The sequence below is a fragment of the Macaca fascicularis genome, chromosome 4 (assembly GCF_037993035.2).
Source record: "Macaca fascicularis isolate 582-1 chromosome 4, T2T-MFA8v1.1".
NCBI classification, from domain to species: domain Eukaryota; kingdom Metazoa; phylum Chordata; class Mammalia; order Primates; family Cercopithecidae; genus Macaca; species Macaca fascicularis.
Window position 1 is genome coordinate 67,913,718 of NC_088378.1, and position 22,120 is coordinate 67,935,837.

At 38.1% G+C, this 22,120-nt stretch overlaps 1 protein-coding gene across 7 annotated transcripts in view; it reads left to right on the plus strand.

The window, feature by feature from the left end:
- PDSS2 (decaprenyl diphosphate synthase subunit 2) overlaps positions 1–22,120 on the plus strand; it is a 297,668-nt gene that overhangs the window by 114,467 nt on the left and 161,081 nt on the right. For 5 of the 7 annotated variants that reach the window (XM_005552232.5, XM_045391303.3, XM_074037382.1 and 2 more), the window contains exon 2: positions 1,409–1,543. The exons of the other annotated variants lie outside the window; for them this stretch is intronic. In XM_005552232.5, the coding sequence (XP_005552289.2) occupies positions 1,409–1,543 (135 nt within the window). The remainder of the gene's footprint in view (positions 1–1,408; positions 1,544–22,120) is intronic. 7 annotated transcript variants of the gene reach the window in all.

A 22,120-nucleotide genomic window follows, 5' to 3' on the forward strand; every position in this document is an offset into this window, starting at 1 on the left:
TTGTTCTGAATATGACTTTACTGTAATATATTGCCCATAGTTTTCTAATTTTTTAAAATGATGCCATTTAGTTCTTGTATGGCAACCATTTGTAATACTTTAAAAAGAAAATGTATTCCTGGGAAGTATTTCTAGCCTCAGGTATAGCAGAAATTATAAAAGTTCAGTCCTCATGGCAAATGATATGCCACATTCTAGGTTAAAGCCTTGTTGTTGCCTAGAATTATAATGCTTGTAAGTAATAAGAAATGGCAACATTTTTGCTGATGGCATTCACTTTCATTTACTTATCAAATAAATTTCTGAGTCTTTTGAATTTGGTTTAATCCTTTCTTTCTCTGAGCTTCTTCTCTACCTGTGAAAACAAATCATTTTTTACTACTCCTGTTTACCACCACCATCACCAAATAGTATCACTTCATCCAAGCAATGTGATTTATATGTCATTTTCTGTCAACTGTCACAAACAGTTTAAAACTATGGGTTCTTCTTGTTACCAGAGCAAATGATTAAGATTGTGAGATAGGGTATAGACAGTGGGGAGAACCAGACAGAGGAGAGAGCAAGCCTCAAATGTGAGATTGTCACTTTTTTTTTTTAAACAGAGTCTCAATCCGTCTCCCCACCTGGAGTGCAGTGGCGCCATCATGGCTCACTGCAGCCTCAGCACCCCCCCAACTCTGGCCTCAAGTGATTCTCCCTCGTCAGCCTCCTGAATAGCTGAGATTACAGGCACATGCCACCACGCCCAGCTTATTTTTCTATTTTTTGTTGAGACGGGATTTCACCATCTTGTATGGGCTGATCTCAAGCTCCTAGACTCATCTGATCACCTTGGCCTCCCAAAGCACTGGGATTACAGACGTGAGCCACTGCCACCAGCGAGATTGTCACTTTTAAAACTAGCCATGGGCTGGGCATGGTGGCTCATGCCTGTAATCCCAGCACTGTGGGAGGCTAAGGCCTCCCAAAGGATTGCTTGTGTCCAGGAGTTCAAGACCAGCCTGGGTAACATAGCAAGACTCTGACTCTGTTTTTTTTTAATTAGCTGAGCATTGTGGCACACGCCTATAGTTCCAGCTACTAGGGAGACTGAGGTGGGAGGATCGCTTAGGACCAGGAGGTCGAGGCTGTAGTGAGTTGAGATTGTGCCACTGCACTCAGCCTGGATGACAGAGCAAAATCCTGTCTCAAAAAATACAACAACAACCACCCAGCCATAGATTTCTCTAGTTGTTTCCTGAACTCATGGCATCCTCACATTAATTTTCCTCCCTGACCCTGTTTCTTTTCAGTAAAGTCTCATTGTCCAGTTCTAGAAGTGTGGGCATCTTTGTAGCAGTTTTCTAAGTTATCTGATGATCTTGTGAGGGTGTATTAATGCTCTTCCTTCTTTACTTGTTGTCAGGGGGCTTGTACATGACAGCCGGAATAGCCTCCAGTTGAGGGGCTTGGTGGTGCTCCTTATCTCTAAAGCAGCTGGGCCCAGCAGCGTGAACACTTCATGTCAGAACTATGACATGGTCAGTGGGATCTACTCATGGTAAGAAGAATTTAGTCTTTTGACATTGCTCTCTACGTCGTGTTTTCTTTTACTGGACAGAGGTCAGTAAAAATCACCATTCTTTGTCATTCTCTGATTCAAAGATAGATTAAAATATATTATAAGGTTAAAAATGGATTTTTATTGTTTGTAGTGAGTGATAGTCTTGGCCAACTCTACACATAACTCTGGTAAATTTCTTCACACATTTGTGTGAAATACTTTCATTTCTACCTTGGGCATTTAAAATTTTCTGTTCATCACTTCTCCCTCACGTTATGATGTATTATTGTGTCTCTGTGGAGACCTCTGTGCCACTTAGTTCAGGATTTATGATTTTTAAATCTACTCAAAATGATACCTTGTTGGCCAGGCACAGTGGCTCACACCTGTAATTCTAGCACTTTGGGAGGCCAAGGCTGATGGATCACTTGAGGCCAAGAGTTTGAGACCAGCCTGGACAACAGGTGAGACCTCATCTCTACAAAAAATTTAAAAATTAGCTAGTTGTGGTGGCATGTGCCTGTAGTCCCTGTTACTCAGGAGACTAAAGCAGGAGGATTGCTTGAGGCCAGGGAGGTTGAGCCTGCAGTAAGCCGTGATCGTGTCACTGCACTCCAGCCTGGGTAACAGCAAGACTCTATCTCAAAATAAAATAAGATAAAATAGTACCTCATTGTACAAAGATTGATGCTGCTATCATTTTAAGAGCTATAGTCTACTTTTTTACTGGTTATTGGAATAAAAATTTTTACATCTCATGCATTTAGATTGAAAAACAAATTTGTAAATATGTATTACTCATTTTTTGCTGCATATAAAATAAAATTTTCAGTTTTGTTTAAAAAAATCACTGGATATATTTTTAGTAACAGTATGTCAGCAATAATTTTATTTAATTCTAGCAATATGCTTGGCACTGTATTAAAAGCCTATATAGATGTAACAATCAACAGTTAGACTTTGGCATATGAAATTAAAACCACCCTAACAATATAGGTGATAAGGAAATTTTCCTCACAAAAAGAAGCATTTCTAGGAACTTTGACTTATGGCTAATTGACCTTGTTGATTTACTTTAAAAATAGATTTTTAAAAAAAATTTTATTTCTAGTGGTCTTGTCCATAAATGTTTTCTGTTCCATAATATTTAGGGATTACTGTTGCTTGCCAGCCAGAAATTCAATGATCCTTCCTCATTAGCAACAAGCAAAAAGATTACTGTTGTGACTGCAAATGCCCATTCCTCCAACCAATATAATTTTTTGTAAACCTTTTACCATTCATTCATACAAATACCCTTCACTATAAGGGATATCTTGTGATCATGTATTCACTCTGAAATGGTTTATATTTGTTTAGTGCTTTTAGGTTACTAAGCATTTTTATGACAGCTATTCCATTTGGTTCTTATAATAATGCCATAGTAAGAGTTGTTAAGCTTATTTTACTCAAGAAAACAGATTCAAAAATTTTGAGGCTTTTTCTGGTGACACAGCTTGTAATGAGGAGAGTTGAAGCTCTAACTGTAGTTCTCATCTTCCCTCCAAACCTCATTGTTGTTTTTTTTTTTTCTTGATTCCATTCTACCTTTCTAGTCTATTTCAAAATATGTATGTATTTCAGTTATAGATCAGACTAGCATTAAATTAGTATGTTTTTAAAAAGTCATCTTGTAAGCATATCTTTAACAACTTTTAAATGGAAAACTCTTTGTCACATCTTTAGTACATCTACATCCTTCCCCAAAACCTGCTTAAAATAGAGCTCAAAAGTTTACCTTAGAGGCAGGGCTTGGTGGCTCATGCCCATAATCCCAGCACTTTGGGAGGCTGAGGCAGATGGATAATGTGAGTCTAGGAGTTCAAGACCAGCCTGGGCAACATGGAGAAACCCCGTCTCTACAAAAAATATAAAAAATTAGCCAGACTACAGGCACATGGTGGCATTCAGGAAGCTGAGGTGGAAGGATCCCTTGAGCCTTGGAGGCAGAGGTTGCAGTGAGCTAAGATCACACCATTGCACTCCAGCCTGAGCAACAGAATGAGACCCTGTCTCAAAAAAAAAAAAAAAAGTTTACCTTATAAATTTTGTAGAAAACTCTTGGCTAAGTTTAGTTGAGATAACTAGAGAAAATATATAAAAATTTAGAATGAGTACTAATTACCTGTTAGTCCCTGGAAAGCAAATGGACCTCACATTGCCTTGTATCCCATGTATCTCTGTTTTTGTTTAGGAATTCCATTGATTTTCAGACTGCTGACTTTGACCCTTTCTTATTAGTCATCTGCTTGTACATTTGGATAGCTACACATATAGATAGTGAGCACCTACTATTTTTTTAATCTCTAATCCTAAAGTAATCCTTGCAAAATACTACTTGGTACATAGTAAATATTCAATAAATATTTGTTACATAAGTAAATTATTCCCATTTTACAGAAGAGATTACTAATACTCAGGTTAAGACTTACCTGAAATATTTTAGCTAGAAAGTGATACAGTTGGGATTGAAATCCCATTTTTATCTCAAAGTGTGTATACTCTTTCTACTCAGCAGGAACTATTAATCTGTATGCACATGGTGCACTGTGATCCAACCTTGTGTTTCTAAGTTCTTATCTAGCCTTTAGGAAACAATTTCATTGCTTTTGGTCCTTCACATAACATGTTGGTAGATGGTCATTGTAATCCAACCAAGTTGACTAAAAGAAATTTGGAAAAGAGTAGGGGTACACTGTGAACATGAAACCTTTCCAAATAACATAAATGGGCTTTATACTCAAGTGTATAAAATCCACAGTTACATTTAGGGAATAATCCTGGCATGTAAAACCAGGCTATTTTCTGTAATCAAACTTCATTTAGTAAGTCATTGGGGTGTTTGGGTGTTTTACACACTTGTTAATGTGAAAAAGTAATTTGGTATAGTACTATGAGAAACCATGAATTTGTTTCTCTACCCCTGAAGTCATTTGTTTAGCTCTTGCTTCCTTAATTGTTCAAGTGTAACTTTTGCTGGAGGCTTGTATCTATAATGCCACAGTGAATTATTTAACATTTGAGGGAAGTACTGATTTGAGAGCTTTTTAATTCACCTCCAAACTACTGGGATTTACCTTGTTGGTATTTTTTCTCTCATAAACTTGACTTTGATGTCAGACAATGGGACCTGAGTAAATTGCCTGAAGGACCAAATGGGAGGTAGGTGATCTCTTTTGTTTGGCCTAAGGATATAATTGGTGCTGTGGATGTCTAGTGAACTAATAACAGCCAGGAGAGGCAGAATTGAGACTGAAATGTAATAACTACATTTTGAAAATCGGGCAGGAAAGCCACATTTATAAAAATGTACCATAAACATTCACCATAGCCTTTGCCAACAAGACTGTGAGCTTTATTTAGGCTTATTCCACTAACCTTGACTTTTTAAAAATTGGTTGCAAAGCCAGTCAAAAAAGTATTACTAAATTTACAATTATCCCTAGCCACAATCAAGAAAATGTTTACAACTTCCCATTCTATTAGTAATAACATTTTTATTTTGTGTACAAAAGATAGTTTATTACAATATATAATGTATAATATTAAAAAGTATAGATTTTTCTCATGATTATTAAGTTTACAGAAATTCACGTGAATATTTTGGCTGATAGTTCTGCTTGCTTGGTTGTTTTATCAAGAACTAACTCAATCTTCTCTTCTAACTAGTAGTTAAAAGCAGGCCACAGACTGAACGTATTTGCACTCTACTTTCATTTCCTGAAGTTTCCCAGACCTTCTTAACTGGTAGAAGAGACTGAAACAAGTATGCCAAACGCATTTTCTTTTCTTCTCGAGTACCCAGCTGGACTACACTTCTCAGCTTCCCAAGCAAGTGACTGGCCATGTGACTGAGATCTAGCCAATAGAGTAGGAGTAGAAGTGATATTTACTATTTCCTGGCCATAAAAATGTTGCATTTGTAATACTCCATAAGCAGATGATCTGGGAAGTGAGCCATTCAAGATGCAAGTTGCCTATGTCCCTGAATCACTCTTGAAGGAAAGTCACCTGCCCATCAGGAACATGCATACAGACTATATGTATGAGAAGAAAAACTGATTTGTTAAGCCACTTAAATTTTAGGGTTTCTCTGTTAACAACAGCAAATGTTACCTTTTTCCTTTTTTTTTTTTTTTTTTTTCTGAGACAGAGTCTCGCTCTATCACCCAGGCTGGAGTGAAGTGACGCAGTCTTGGCTCACTGAAGCCACTGCCTCCCAGGTTCAAGCAGTTCTCCTGCCTCAGCCTCCCAGGTAGCTGGGATTACAGGTGCCCGCCACTGTACCCAGCTTCTATACCCCACATCTTTGTGGGGTATAGAATTACCTAGCAGGGCCCAGAACAGTACCAACATTGTAATTAATAGGCACTCAGTACGTAACTGTTACATGATTGTATGAATTTATGGAAAAGAGACTAGCTTTATTATGTATGCAGGTATTATGGATTGAATTTTATCCTCCCAAAATTCATGTGTTGAAGTCCTAACACCCTAGTACCTCACAACGTGACCTTATTAGGAGAAAGGATCTTTATAGAGCTAATCAAGTCAAAATGAGGTAATTAGAATGGGCCCTAACTCAATATAACTGGCATCCTTATAAAAAGGGGAAGTTTGGACACAGATACTCATATACAGGGAGAATGCCCTGTGAACTGAAGGCAGCCATCTACAGGCCAGCCTCACAGTCCTAGAAACTCATATATGAGAAGTAGGGAATAAAGATGAGGTGGAAAGGAAAGGTTGAAGTCAGACTGTGAAGGGCCTGAGGAATTAGGGCGATATCCTGGAGAAATTGTGGGGAGTTCAAGAGACAGCAGAGTGGACTTGGAATCTGGAAGCTGACTGCCCCACCTAGTAGCCACGCCTCAGTGGGTACTTCACAGAATGTTTTCAGAATTAAACAAGTGAGTAGAATAATGCATGGCATAGTAAGCATTCTGTAAGTGTTTGCTCTTATTCTTAGCTATTATCACAAAGGTGTTTAAGCAAAAGGGGTCACGTTACTGTATCTGTGCTATGGAACATAATTAGCTGATGCTTAGAAGGTGACCCTGAGAGGTGAGGTCCAAGATAAGAGAGTCAGCCAGGGAATTATTGAAGTAGTCTAGGCAAAAACTGAGAGGGAAAGCAGAGACTTGGAGAGGCAATGGAGCTGTTGCCCATAGCAAGCAGTTAAAAATTGGCTGAACCAGACTTGAACCCATTGGGTCCTTTGATTTCGTGCCTTTTTCTTGTCAGCATTTACCAATTTCTCTTCCAGAGCTAAAGTTATAACTAGATGTTCAGTGAGACAAAGGGTTCTGGGATCAAATAAGTGTGGGCATACCAGGTTAAACAGAGTTAGAAAGATTCCTTCATTTAAGAATTCTCAGGAGTTAGGTACAGATTTATGTATCATGACTCTGACATGCTGTTTCCCAGTCATTTGACTACAGAACCCATTGGCCCCTGTCAGTAGTAGTATACCTTGTGGAAAGCTGCAAAAGTTGGGTAAATGTTTCTCTATATCAGCATGCCTAACTTTGAATCCTAATGAGAACTCTGTGAGGCAGAAATAACAGTTTCAGGCTGGGCATGGTGGCTCACGCCTGTAAACCCAGCGCTTTGGGAGGCTGAGGTGGGCGGATCATTTGAGGTCGGGAGTTCGAGACCAGCCTGGCCAACATGGTGAAACCCCATCTCTACTAAAATAAGAAAGAAAAGAAAAGAAATAACCATTTCACCAGTGAGAAAACTGAGACTCAGAAAGGTGAAGTAACTTTCTAAGGTCCCATATTAAGTAGTCAAGTAGAGGAAGAAATATATATATTGGTTATAAATTGAGTTCAAATTCTTGTTTCATCACTTACTAGCTGTGTGACCCCAGACAAGTTAGATAACCTCTCTGTGCCTCATATGTCTATCAGGTGGATTAAATAAGTTAATACATCGAGAACCCTTAGAACAGTGCCTCATACATAGAATATGCTTCACAAATGTGGTTTCTTATTGCCATTCCAGACCCCAGTCATGCTGCTTCATGGCCTTTATTAGATTTCCCACTCCTTCAGAGTAGGCACTTAGCTTTGTATACCTTTATAGCTCACCAATGCCTTGAACATAGTATTCATTTAAATCTCTATCTGGATGACTGGATCTTCTGTATAACATAAGTGTTTTAGACTGAAACAAACATTTGAAACACATGTTTTACAGTGTAAGTCTTACAGAGTAGTTTAACATGGACCGTGACTTAAAGGGATGGCAGTTTATTATGTCCTTTGCAACCTGTAGTTCAGGATGTGAGCTATAATCAGACTCTAAAGCACTCTTCATGAAACAATCTTAATTTTTAAGCTAGTTATTATGTGAAGCAATATAATATATTTAAAGAAGGAAAAGAAAAGTATTGGTCAGGTGCCATGGCTCATGCCTGTAATCCCAGCACTTTGGGAGGCTGAGGTGGGTGGACCACAAGGTCAGGAGTTCAAGACCAGCCTGGCCAAGATTGTGAAACCCCGTCTCTACTAAAAATACAAAAAAATTAGCCAGGCATGGTGGTGGGCACCTGTAATCCCTGCTACTCAGGAGGCTCAGGCAGAGAATATCTTGAACCTGGGAGGCGGAGGTTGCAGTGAGCCAGGTTCGCACCGCTGCACCCCAGCCTGGGCGACAGAGCGAGACTCCATTTCAAAAAAAAAGAAAAGAAAAGTGTTAGTGGAATAGCACACACACACACACAAATACCAAAATATAACACAACATTTAAAAGGTGTTGCAGAATGTCCAGGGAAATTTTTTTTTTTTTTTTTTTTTTTTTTTTTTGAGACGGAGTCTCACTTTGTCGCCAGGCTGGAGTGCAGTGATGCAATCTTGGCTCACTGCAACCTCTGCCTGTCGAGTTCAAGTGATTTTCCTGCCTCAGCCTTCCGAGTAGCTGGGACTACAGGCATGTGCTACCATATCCAGCTAATTTTTTTGTATTTTTAGCAGAGACTGGGTTTCACTACGTTGGCCAGGATGGTCTCAATCTCTTGACCTCGTGATCCACTAGCCTCAGCCTCCCAAAGTGCTAGAATTACAGGCGTGAGCTACTGCCCCCGGCCCTGTTCAGGGAAATTTTTTAAGTCTCATCAAAAGTTTATTTTATTTTCCCTTCATATTTCAACCGATTCCTTTTTTTACTACACTTTCTTTACCCACCTCTGTTATCTGCAGCTTCCATTGTGGTATCTGTAAGTCTTGAAGTTTTACTGATGGGTTTTAGACTCTCCTGAGTTTGTGTTACCCTTAACTCCATTTCCGCTAAGCAGGAGAGGGCAGAGAATATGCTGCTGGTGGGGACCAGTGCAGTGATGATGTTCCCACTGCATCGGAATTGCAGAATAGGGACCCACTGGACCGCATCCAACCACAAGACACACCTGCCAATCTGAGGAAAAAACACTAAATTGAATTAAAGATCTGCAGTGTCCTGGGACACACTTATTCATTTATAGAAGTGTTGCCACCTTCTTTTTACCAACCTTGCTCTGTCTCTAATCTGTTTACTAGAGATCAATTCAGGTATAAGTAGAATATGCAAGAATGAAAAAACATTAAATGAGGAATTGAATGAGAAGTAAAGTGATCGTTGGCATTTCTTCCTTTTAGATGCTCTATTTGCCAGGGTACATAATAGATACTGACAGATTTTAAAGCATACCAATTCTATTTGTAAAACAGCCACTTTTTTTTTTTTTTTTTTTTTTTGGAGACAGAGCCCTGCTCTCTCTCCCAGAATGTAGTACAGTGACATGATCTCGGCTCACTGCAACCTCCACCTCCCAGGTTCAAACGATTCTCCTGCCTCAGCCTCCTGAGTAGCTGGGATTACAGGTGTACACCACCACGCCTGGCTAATTTTTCTATTTTTAGTAGAGACACTCGGGTTTCACCATGTTGGCCAGGCTGGTCTTGAACTCCTGGCCTCAAGTGATCTGCCCTCCTTGGCCTCCCAAAGTGCTGGGATTACAGGCGTGAGCCACTGTGCCCAGCCAAAACAACTACTTTTATCTTATTACCTATGTGACTTCTGGGGTGGCAGGTGAGTTGGCGAATAAGAAGAAAATCATAACCAACCATTTTCTGTATTTATTTGTAATGCTGATAAGAGAAGACTGTATCCTCTATGTGCTTTTAAACATAGCTTAGATGATTGGGCCGGGTGCAGTTCTTATGTGTGTAATCCCAATACTTTGGGAGGCCAAGATGGGTGTATCACTTGAGGTCAGGAGTTTGAGACCAGCCTGGCCAACATGGCAAAACCCCGTCTCTACTAAAAATACAAAAAAAAAAAACCAATTTACCCAGGCGTGGTGGTACATGCCTGTAAGTCCCAGCTACTCGGGAGGCTGAGGCGGGAGAATGTCTTCAACCCAGGAGACAGAAGTTGCAATGAGCCAAGATTGTGCCACTGTACTCCAACCTGGGCGACAGAGCAAGACTCTGTCTCAAAAAAAAAAGAAAAACAGAAAAAACCATGGTTCAGATAATTGTATTTTATCCTTGTTACCCCAGCATTCAGCATATTTCTATCATATAGATAGCAATGACTGTTTGATCATGGCTGAATTATTGTCACTAGTAGCGGTAGTATTTGTCTTAGAGCAGGGAGGGCTTTATGAAAAAGTTCCAAAACTCATACACTATAAACAAAAAGATTAATATATTTGCATTAAAAAAAACTCTTCAGTGGAAAAAATTCCCATGAAGTCAAAAGACAAAGCCCATATTACAAAAATATTTACAACATACATGACCAAAAGCCAAGTTGTAACCTACAAATCAGTTGAAAATCTTATAAATCAGGAAGAAGAAGAAAATTATAACACAAATATGGACAAAAGACATGAACAGGCAGTTAGCTTAGAAACCCCATCCTGTAATTAGAATGAGGGCTTTGGAGTCCCTGGGCTGACCTGAACTTTCTTCCTTTGGCCTCTTTGACCAGATGAAATATCCTGTGAAAATGCATAAACTACAAATAAAAATAATAAACTATTAAAAAATTATTTTTGTTAAAAAAAGCAGGAATGAAGTAAACTGCTATGTTTAGATTAGCTTTAGCTTTTTAAAATTTGCCATCTGTTCAAATGGACACCATCAATTTCTTGGCATTTGTGCTAATTCTTCACTCTATGCGGTATATTCAATTGATTAAGGTTAAATTAATGATATGCAGGTAGTCCCTGGCTTACCATGGTGCAACTTAAAATTTTCCAACTTTTAATGGGTTTATCAGGATATAACCCCATTGTAAGTCAAGAAGCACCTGTACGTACTGAGGTAATTATTGGGCGTCAAGAACTTATCACAAAAAGCATCATAAACATAACTATAAGTTAAATCAAGAAAACATCTTAAAATCAAATTACAGATCTTAACATTAATTTCTCCTCTAAGTGAAAATTGGTTACGCTTAGTGTGGTGTTAGAGGAAGTGATAGAATATTTAGAGGACTGTGTGAAATAATCTTAAGGAGAGAAGTGGAGAATATAAAATGCTGTGAAAGAGGCCAGTTTTTTTTTTCTATAAACCTTTAAATTTAGGGAATTGAACTTGGTCTCAGCTGCAAATATTGTAGTTCATAATTTATCATTTTAATGTGGTACTAATTAGCATCTGATGACTTCTAATTATAGTAACAATAGGCTGTGACTATCTATCAATCCTCACCTTCATTCCACACATTAGAATTCGTCTAGCACTTAAAAATGCCAAACAAAATTAACAAACTATATTTCCCTTGGGGACCAATCAAGTCAAAAAACATCTTAAGAAATGAGGCTTAAGGTGGAACATGTTGATCATGTTATTTATTTAGGGTCGATTATATAAACATGAAATAAGTAATACTGAAATATGTAGCATTTTAAAAATCAGTTATGGTTTTGTTTTGTTTTTAAGATAACATGTGAATGCAAACAAAGAGTCTGGAAGGAACCTTACTCACCTGCTAATAACAGTGGTTGAAGAAGGAAGGGGTTGGAGAGGTTTGGAAACAGATATAAGGGAATAGTCTAAAGGTGACTTCATTTGTAGTATTTCAGTTTTTTAATAAACAACCTATTCATGTTATTTTGTAAAACTAAATTTAAAAATGAAAAAGTTATATTTCATACTTGTAAAGCAATAAAAGCCTATTTAAGAAACGTATCTTTTTGTACTTTTGTACTACAAGAACCTTAAAAATGAGGAACGCTTGACAGTGATTTTAAATGATTATGCAGAATAATTGAATTTAGTGTAGGCTTTTGAAAATAATTTCCTAAAGATATCTCAGCTCCCTTTTCAGAGAGATCTCAAGAGATGAAAGCATGTGCAATTTGATTACATATTCCTATTGATTTTATTCTACTTACAACAGTAAATGTAAACTCCAGATACAAATCTAGTAATATTACTAATTCATTACAACCAGCACTTATTTTCTTCATTAAGTTTTTATTGTTATGTTCAACTTACACAGCATGCACAAATGCAGCAATTATATGTTGAGCAAGAAAAGGGAAGGCTCTTTATGTTTAACATACTGTACGTCAGAAGTCATTATTTCACCAGAGCTTTTGGTAAAACACAAAATAGGATCAGCCTCTTACAAAACAGTGTAATTAACCACAAAAAGTAGGTGGGCTCACCTACTAATCTATTCAGCTGAGTTAGTTTATTATATGTAAATAACATGATACAGATTAGCCTGCCTAATCTATCACAGCAAAATACAAGCTGTATAAATTGTTTTTGTTAATGGTAAAAAATTTTTAAATCCTTTCCTTAAAGAAGGGCTATATGATGACTGGTAAGTAGCCAAAGTTAAAGGCACTGTCCAGTCTAATTCTACATTTTAATTTTTTTTTTTTTTTTTTTGAGACGGAGTCTCGCTGTGTCGCCCAGGCTGGAGTGCAATGGCCAGATCTCAGCTCACTGCAAGCTCTGCCTCCCGGGTTTTTACGCCATCCTGCTGCCTCAGCCTCCCGAGTAGCCGGGACTACAGGCGCCCGCCACCTCGCCCGGCTAGTTTTTTGTATTTTTTAGTAGAGACGGGGTTTCACCGTGTTAGCCAGGATGGTCTCGAACTCCTGACCTCGTGATCCGCCCGTCTCGGCCTCCCAAAGTGCTGGGATTACAGGCTTGAGCCACCGCGCCCGGCCTAATTCTGCATTTTAAACAGTGCTTAATTTTGGGCATTCATCATGTGATAAAAGTCGTGCAGATCGCTTAAAATGATAATTTTATTGGCAGAGTCAGCTTAGTAGCTTCATGACTTAATGGTGATCCTTTGAACTCAAACGGAAGGCATCTCAGTGGTAAACAGTGTGTTATAATAAAGGCATAGATGAAGGGCCAGAGATCTGGGTTCATGTCTCAATTCTGCAATTGATTAGCTATTTGACCTTAAGTAAGTTACTTAATCACTCTTTGAAATTACTCATCTGTACAGTAGGGGCAATAATGGGCTTCAAACCAGGAGCTTAACTAACAGGGTACACATCTAGCTAGGTTCAAGTATCCTATGGTCCAGTATAAGTCATCCTGACCACCCTGTGTCTCTATAAGGCGCAGCACTGGACACTGAAAGAAATGCAAATATGAGTAAGAAATAGTCTTTGACCTCAAATGAGAAGGTAAGGAAATAATGTATACATCTAGAGTCTTCCTGACACTTGCTTTTGATGTATTTCCTTTCTAAAACTCTTTTGCTAGAACTTAACTACTAGAGCTATTTCCACATTTACCATTGGGTTCACAATCCACCCATGTCCACTGATAAACCCTTTGTTTAACTAAAGGTAGGTAGTCTTTAACACCCTTCACATACAATGATAGGTGAGAGCTGACATCTGTAGGTGGCTTAGTGCCTGAGAAATGTCTTCCTCACTGTGCTCTTGGACTTTCCTTCTCACTCCTGAAAATGGGTGTGGTGTTGGTAATAGAGGCAAAGAGGGCAGATTCTGTGATTGGTTATCTCTAATCCTGGCATCCTCCCTCTCTGTAGTTACTGGACTCTTGAGTCTCCCTTTTCTGTTGTTAAGATTTCCATCATTCCCTCCTCTTCTCAAGGTTTTTGTATTTTGTTTTTTGAGACAGGGTCTCCCTCTGTTGCCCAGGCTGGAGTGCAGTGGAACGATCAAGGCTCACTGCAGCTTCAATGTCCCGGGGTCAGATGAGTAGCTGAGACTACAGGTACCACGCCTGGCCAATGTTTTTGTATTTTTTGTAGAGAGGCGTTTTGGCCTTGGTGCCCAGGCCTTTCTCAGACTCCTGGGCTCAAGTGAGCCACCCACCTGGGTCTCCAAAGTGCTGGGATTACAGGCATGAACCACCACACCTGGCCTCAAGTTTTTGTTGTTGTTGTTGTTTTGTTTGTTTGCTTTTTCTTTTGAGACAGAGTCTTGCTCTGTCACCCAGGCTTGAGTACAGTGGCCCGATCACAGCTCACTGCAACCTCCATCTCCCAGGTTCAAGCTATTCTTGTGCATCAGCCTCTCAAGTAACTGGGATTACAGGTGTGTGCCTTAATGCCCAGCAATTTTTTTGTATTTTTAGTGGAAACGGGATTTCACTGTTGGTCAGGCTGGGCTCAAACTCCTGGCCTCAAGTGATCCGCCTGCCTTGGCCTCCCAAAGTGCTGGGATTACATACGTGAGCCACCACACCTGGCCTGGGCCTCAAGTTTTTAAGTGGAGTAAAATATCCTTAATTCTTCAATTGCATTCCCTGCAGGATTAAATACAAATTCCTTAAAATAGCAACTGGCAGTTCCTAACAGCCCTAGAGTAGAAGTGAGGAAGATAAAAGCATGATCAATGTTTTTCTTTGTCATCAAGAAGAGGGTATGTGCAAGACTGTAGGTTGATCTAAAGTGATTGTTTAGGCCCCATCAGGTAGGAAGTGAGGTTGAGGGAGCCCAAAACTAGAGAGAAAGTAGTGATCAAGGGACTGGAGGTCATGATGAATCAGATTGCAGGGGTAGAAGTGGTAATGCAGTGAGAGAGCTGAAAAGACAGTAGGTTGTAGATGGAAAGTTGGATATCCAAGTGGAGATTTCAAAAGTGGAACAGTTCTGAATGGTTATGTTTCAGTTGTGCCTTAAAGTGGGTTTGACAGAATACAGTGGAGGTGGTTGAATTGAGTAGATTGAAAAACTATAGGGTGGGCAATTCACATGATAGAAGTCTACCAGAACAACAGAACTGAGACCTCAATAAATTAGAGGCACAGAGAAGAGGAGTGATGGTGGAAGTAGAGCTGGTTTCAAAGAAACAGTGGTTTTCACCAAGATGAGGAGGAAACAAGGGGAGCATTGAGCACTGGTTCCACCTCTCAGCTCCTCAGTTTGTGGCTTGCAGAAATTAGGCATATCTACTCATGAACATACAGGATTTGGACACTCCAGGAAAAGCCATGGTGTAATTAGAACTAGAATATAGAGGGAAAGTTTTGTGAAATCTTGAAACACTTAACACATTGGTTTGTAATGACTGATTTATGTATATGTTTTCTTACTAAACAGTACCTTCTAGAAGTCAGGGCCTGTATCTTAATCATCTTCCAACCTAACACCTCTCCCACCACTGAGGCCTCTATTACATTTTGTACCTTTGAGGCACTTCTCATCTATTTTATAGTAATCTGTATATTTATCTTGTCTCTCTGCTAGATTTGTTCCTTTGCTCATTCATTCATTCATTCAACATTATTGAACACCTGCTATGTGCAAAGCTGACTATAATAAATGTAGAAATATAATTATTATTATAGCTAACATATAGAGATTTCTGTAAGTCTGCTACTGTTCCGTATTCTTTATTTATATTAGTGCATTTATATAACGCTTAACATTGGTTAAGAAACTGCTTTTCTTGGGAAACAGGCTTAGAGAAATTTAATAACGTGCTCAAGTTCATAGTGTAAGAAAATCACAGAGTTGAGTTTCAAATCCCATTTGACCATAGAATTCATGCTCTTTCTATTACCGTAGACAACCTATGAATTAGGGTGCCTTACAGATACTTTCTTAGTCATCTTGACATCTTCAGCACTGAGCACAAATCTTTATGTTCTAAGGTTTGTGGTGTGGAATTATATAGTGGACAGAAATCAGGTTACAGACTTTTTCTTTGACCTCCAAAGCCCCAGCACTATGGTGGGCACTCAAGTGCTCCATGTATTATTGTTGATTTATTGAGAAAAAATTTTCCTAAGGGGTTGAATGTGGATTTTGGTGGGGCTCTATACAATTTAAAAATAAAAATGTTTATGTTTGCAGGCCATTATCTCTATTACTGCATGTTTCCTTTCACACATTTATTCTTTGTATGTTGTGAAATACAGATATTTATGTATTTTCTTTGACACAGGAACCTTTTTTTAAAATAGACTTGTGCCCTAAGCAGAGATTCTAATGGACTTTCCCTGTAGACAAAGAGTAAAGTGTATTTCATTTGTCATTAGTCCTGAAATGCTCAGTGCTGCAAATTTTGTTATTTTTGAAAACCATTACATTCGTACTCATTAGAGACACCATTTCAAGGAAATACTTGAATGATTATGCACCTACAAGATTTTCTCTTGTCCATGGGTAATTTGTATCCTGTAGTAATATGGAGCTTCTATTACTCTATTACAATTACTAACATATTTGTTGCAAATAATGATGTAATGGATTTTTTGAGGCTGTACATAGGAGAACCAACAAACTGCGACGCAAAACAAGTTTCCACCCCCTTTTTCCAAAGCTATAGTTAATCACTTGAACACTATCCAATATAGTAGAAAGCTGGCAGACTTTTCTTTGCAGCAGGCTGTGTAAAAATGTTTATAATTTACAGCTTATTATGCCATGCAAACGACTGTGTTCCCAATGAAGGCGAGTGAGAAAATATGGCTGTTAAATTACTTAACTCCTCTTTGTTACTTGTTTTCTGGCAACAGTGGAAGGATACTTTGCACTTAAAATGCATTTCTGTATTTAATTTTATACCATTCAACTCAGAATTTTAAAAAATAGGGATTTACTTTTTATCTCTCTATAGATAGGCCAGACCAATTTAAATTTAACAAATACAGTAAACTGAAAAATCAGAATTGTCAGGGAATTAAAATGTAGTAATACAAAATTATTAGGGTTTAATTCAATTTAGGGCTTTAACTTTGCAAAACCTTTGTTACTGACATGTCTGCAGCGGTTTATAGGCAACTTGTTATTTTCAAAGGTACTTTATGTAAATTTTGTTTTATATTGTCTGCAGCACTTTGGCTGAAAGTTGATCTTCCTCAAAAACAATTAGAGGGGTAGGCAAGGTAACTTGGACCTCTCTGTTATCTGTTGAATATATTTACCCATTTTAGGTCTTTCCTTAGCATTTTCTAATTTTATTGATACCCTTTTTAAATTCAGAAGATCCCTAATGTCAGGTACCACGTTGTCTTTTGTGGTTGCCGTTCTTTCTGTGCCTGGTATACTACTACAAGTTTATACTCAATCAGTACACCCCAGATCATGACCTCTGTTTGTATAGGAAAGTAGCTAAAGCTGGTTTTTAGGTACTGTAACTTCAATGAAGGAAGTTCTGAGGAAGGCAAGTAAAAACACTACAGCTGGTGTTTTTTTTTTTTTTTTTTTAATTTATTTATTATTATTATACTTTAAGTTGTAGGGTACATGTGCATAACGTGCAGGCTTGTTACATATGTATACTTGTGCCTTGTTGGTGTGCTGCACCCATCAACTCGTCATTTACATCAGGTATAACTCCCAATGCAATCCCTCCCCCCTCCCCCCTCCCCATGATAGGCCCCGGTGTGTGATGTTCCCCTTCCTGAGTCCAAGTGATCTCATTGCGGATTTATAGCACTAAATGCCCACAAGAGAAAGCAGGAAAGATCTAAAATTGACACTCTAACATCGCAATTAAAAGAACTAGAGAAGCAAGAGCAAACACATTCGAAAGCTAGCAGAAGGCTAGAAATAACTAAGATCAGAGCAGAACTGAAGGAGATAGAGACACAAAAAACTCTCCAAAAAATCAATGAATCCAGAAGTTGGTTTTTTGAAAAGATCAACAAAATTGACAGACCACTAGCAAGACTAATAAAGAAGAAAAGAGAGAAGAATCAAATCGACGCAATTAAAAATGATAAAGGGGATATCACCACCGACCCCACAGAAATACAAACTACCATCAGAGAATACTATAAACACCTCTACGCAAATAAACTGGAAAATCTAGAAGAAATGGATAATTTCCTGGACACTTACACTCTTCCAAGACTAAACCAGCTGGTGTTTAAAAGTTTATATAATGTTTTTTCCTTCTAATTCTTCAGCTTTAAACGTGGGGAGTAGTGGAAAACTTTCTATTTAGTTTACACTCCCTGAAGGTATAAGAGAAGAAACATTTATATTTAAATATTTAAAACATTCAAAAAACATGTTTAATTTTTCCACTTTCTGATTTTAGAATTAATTTAGAAACCAGGGACTCTGTAGTACTTGACCGGTTCTTAGTAATTGCACATTCTTTTCTCCATAGCGCAAATAATCGGATAATGAGTGTGTGTGTAGTGTGTGTGTGTGTGTGTGTACATATGTATGTATAAATATATATATATAAAATATATATATATATATTTTAAACATAGCCTCACTCTGTCACCCAGGCGGGAGTGCAATGGCATGATCTCGGCTCATTGCAACCTGTGCCTCCTGGGTTCAAGTGATTCTCCTGCCTCAGCCTCCCAAGTAGCTGGGATTACAGGCGCCTGCCACAGGGCCCGGCTAATTTTTAGTATTTTTAGTAGAGACGAGGTTTTACTAAACAGACGGCCATGTTGCCTAGGCCGGTTTTGAACTCCTGAGCTCAGGCTATCCTCCCACCTTGGCCTCCCAAAGTGCCGAGATTACAGGCGTGAGCCACTGTGCCCGGCCAATAAACTGAGTATATTTAAATGGGAATTTTTGTGCACCTGCAACTCATGTTTTTAAGAAATAGTGGATTGCTATCTCAGAGAAAATAAGATTATGTCAATATCAAGGCGTTATCATTTTTATTGTTATTGTCCTCTTCAAGGAACTTTTTGGTATATAAGGAAAATTTTTTCATTTTCTACTTCAGATCTTTTTTTTTTTTGAGCTAACCATTACAACACATTTACAGTCATCTCTGATGGTGTCAAAGTAAAAAATTGAACGTAACGATTTGTTCTGTTTTCATAGCTGCTGCTTTTTTGGGTAAACAGAGACCTGGGATCTTCTGGAGCTCAGCCCTCTGGGTGGGAGGATGGGTGCCTAGCGCTGCTCTCCGCTGACCTCTTCTGGTCTCCTGTTTGAGCTGTCATTGAAGTAGATAGCTGCTTCCTCTTAGACTGCCTTGGTGAAAGAAGCCAGGTGGTCAAGGAAAAGTGGAGGAAAATTAGCCAATATAGACTTTGTTGTGATAACCTCCCCACCTCTTTACTGTTCAGGATTCCTTTTGTTATTCTCCCACCCCTGTTTAAAAAAGAGTCTCTGCCAGGCACTTTATATTATAAAATCATCATTGCTTGATTTTCCATTTTGTTACATATGCTTGTAACTGCCAATCTGAGCTTCTGTTGACCACAAGATAACCACTGTCACATCTTATTAATGAGTACAAAATTAAAGAAAATTCAAATATTTGTTAACAGATGTTACTTTATCGGGGGAAGGGGGAATACATTGCTTTCCTTAGACATTTTGGAAAGGGAAAATTACTCACCTGTGAATAACTTGTTATGTACTGTAAATAACCCTTAAATATCTGGGTACCCCCAACTGGGGACCACTAATCTAACAGTACCATCAAGCAATAAAGTGCTCATGTTATTTTTTGCTGTAGAAATGGTGACCATTACTAATTTGGCGCCATTTTCAAACAGTAAAAGATGATCTGCATGTTATTGTTATAAATTATGAATATTATATTGGGAGCTTTTATTTTTACCCATAGAATAAGGAGTTGGAGATGTAACCCAAAGCCCTGATGGTGTCCAGGGACAGAATTCCACTTTTTTCCTAAAACTGGGAGGTCAGGCACGGTTGTAATCTATATGCTATCTTTGCAGAACACATGGTCATCAAACATAAAATTCAGACAGCTTTACATTTTGAGATAAAATAGGCTCATCATATACAGAAGAAGCCTTTATGTCTGGGGGCTACATTAAAGGCTGTAGTTCATACTATTCCCTCATCACTCTGGGTCTCTCCCTGGCCTCCTCCCATTTTGTGCCCTCTCAGTTTATCACACTTCATCTCTTGTCACACCTTTGTCTCATGTTTCCTCCACATCTGGTTGTGCTTTTTTTCTGTTATTGAACATCATCTAATAATACCTAAACCATTTAAACCCTCTGGAATAAGGCAGAGGTGAGAGCAAATGAATAAACTGAAGATTTTAGAGCAGTGGAAAGAGACACACTGACAAAATGGCTGCTCTGACAGAGCTGCAGGGTGCCCTGGAGGAGAGGCTGGCCATACTCCTCTGTCTCCACCCTCAGCAGGCTCGGTCTTGGTTTGTTCCTTGAGATTCATAATTACATGTAGTATTGAAATGAACTTAGAGCAGTAGTGACCAGCATGGGGCCTAGTTGCTTTTTCTTTTTCTGCTGGTTCAACAATATAACTTGTTTTTGTATTATGATTGACATCTTATGATTATCTGTACCTTTTGTGACTTCTGGTTACCAGAAGCTTTTTCTGATAGAAGAAAAGCAAAATTCAAAGCCAGGAATAATGCTGCAACCATATATACAAAGTTTTATGTACACAATATGCGCAAAGCTATAGATGTAGTTTATGTTTTGTTTTTTAAAAAATCTTTGGATTCTATACATTTTTTGTTCATTAAATGAAAAATGTTGGTAGGTTAAATACTGTTGAATTAAAACACTGTTGAGGAAGGGAGGATGGCAGTCACTTAAAAAGCTAAATCAGAGTAGATATATAGGGCCTCTTTAAAAAGGCCCAGTATTCATGAAAAAAGGAAATCTGTTATACTAAAAGAGGAAAATGATTATTACTATCATGCTACGATGATGCTACTCTAAATGCCTCAAAACCACCTAAAAATCCAATCAGGAATCTGCCATATTGTAGACCATAGCCATATATAATAGCTGTACTAAAACATAATGGCATTTACATTTAAAAAAAAAAAAAAAGGCAAGCTTTTGTGAGTATCTGATTACACCTGAGCTATACTGGATGCCATAACGAAAGAATTAAACCAGTCTGTCCTCTGCTCTCTAAAAGTTTATTATATTTTACAGATGTTTTGAGAGTAGACACACACATTAGACATAAAAGATACTAGTATAATTAAAGTGATGCTGTTATATATAGCTCATCCTTTTGTCAGTTTAAGGGGAAGGAGACAAGGATGCTTACCTCATTCATGTGTAGGTAAAGGTTAAGAAGAATAACCAATGAAAATTCAAAATTTGGTCATGACAGGTTATTCAATCAGACTTACAGTTAACATTAAATGGATAATACATTTATCCACTCTGAAATTTGACCATATGTGGACCTGACAATGGAATTTTTTCTATAACATACTTTTTATTTTTTTAACATGATCCAAACTGTTCTAGAACTTTCTTGCTGACTTTATTTCATAAAGTCCATGAATCCAACTTCAAGATGTTTTCTTCTAATTAGGAAGAGCATTTTTAAAAGATTTCTGAAATTGTATATTGTGATAATCTGAGGTAAATGATCCCACCCCAGCCTTTTCTCTCTTGCTCGCCCACCTCCCCAGTGTATTTCTCCCCTACAGTTCTCAATGGGTAGAATTCTCACTTTAGCTGTTACTTCCCTGGGTAATCCTTACCTTACTTCATCAAGATTTCAATTAGGTCCTCTTCATCTGGGCTCCGTTGGCAAGCTGTATTTTCTTCTGGGACAGCAATTATTGCCCAAGATTTAAATCATTTGTTTTCCTGTCCAAATCCTTCACTGACCTGGCCATGAGCTTCTCAAGTACAGAGATATGCTTTTCTTTCTTTCTTTTTTTTTTCTTTTTAATGAATTCTCAGATTCTATCACAGGGTCTGACATGACAGCACTCAATAAATGTTCATTAAATGAAAGGAAGGGATCCTTGAATAATCACTACAACTGAGGTCTATTAATAAAAATGTGGGGAAAGTACATTTGGAATATTATCCTTCTAAGTGTAATGAATTTTAATATTTTATTAACAGTAGTCCAATCAGGACTTTAGAAATCTCTCAGAAGATCTCTTTGCTACAAATGTTTATCCTGCCAGTAATTCAGATGCTGTTAACCAGTTATCTGCTGATTTAGCAAAATCCATTAAATATCTATTATTTGCAATATTTATTTAAATTTTTGTAACTTATTCTAAGATCTGCCTTCTTGATCACATCTTTCTGGCTATAATAGTTATATCTGCAAATTCTATTTTATTAAATATTGATAAATGTGGGTTTGCTGTAAAAATAAGAAAATGGGTTATCCTT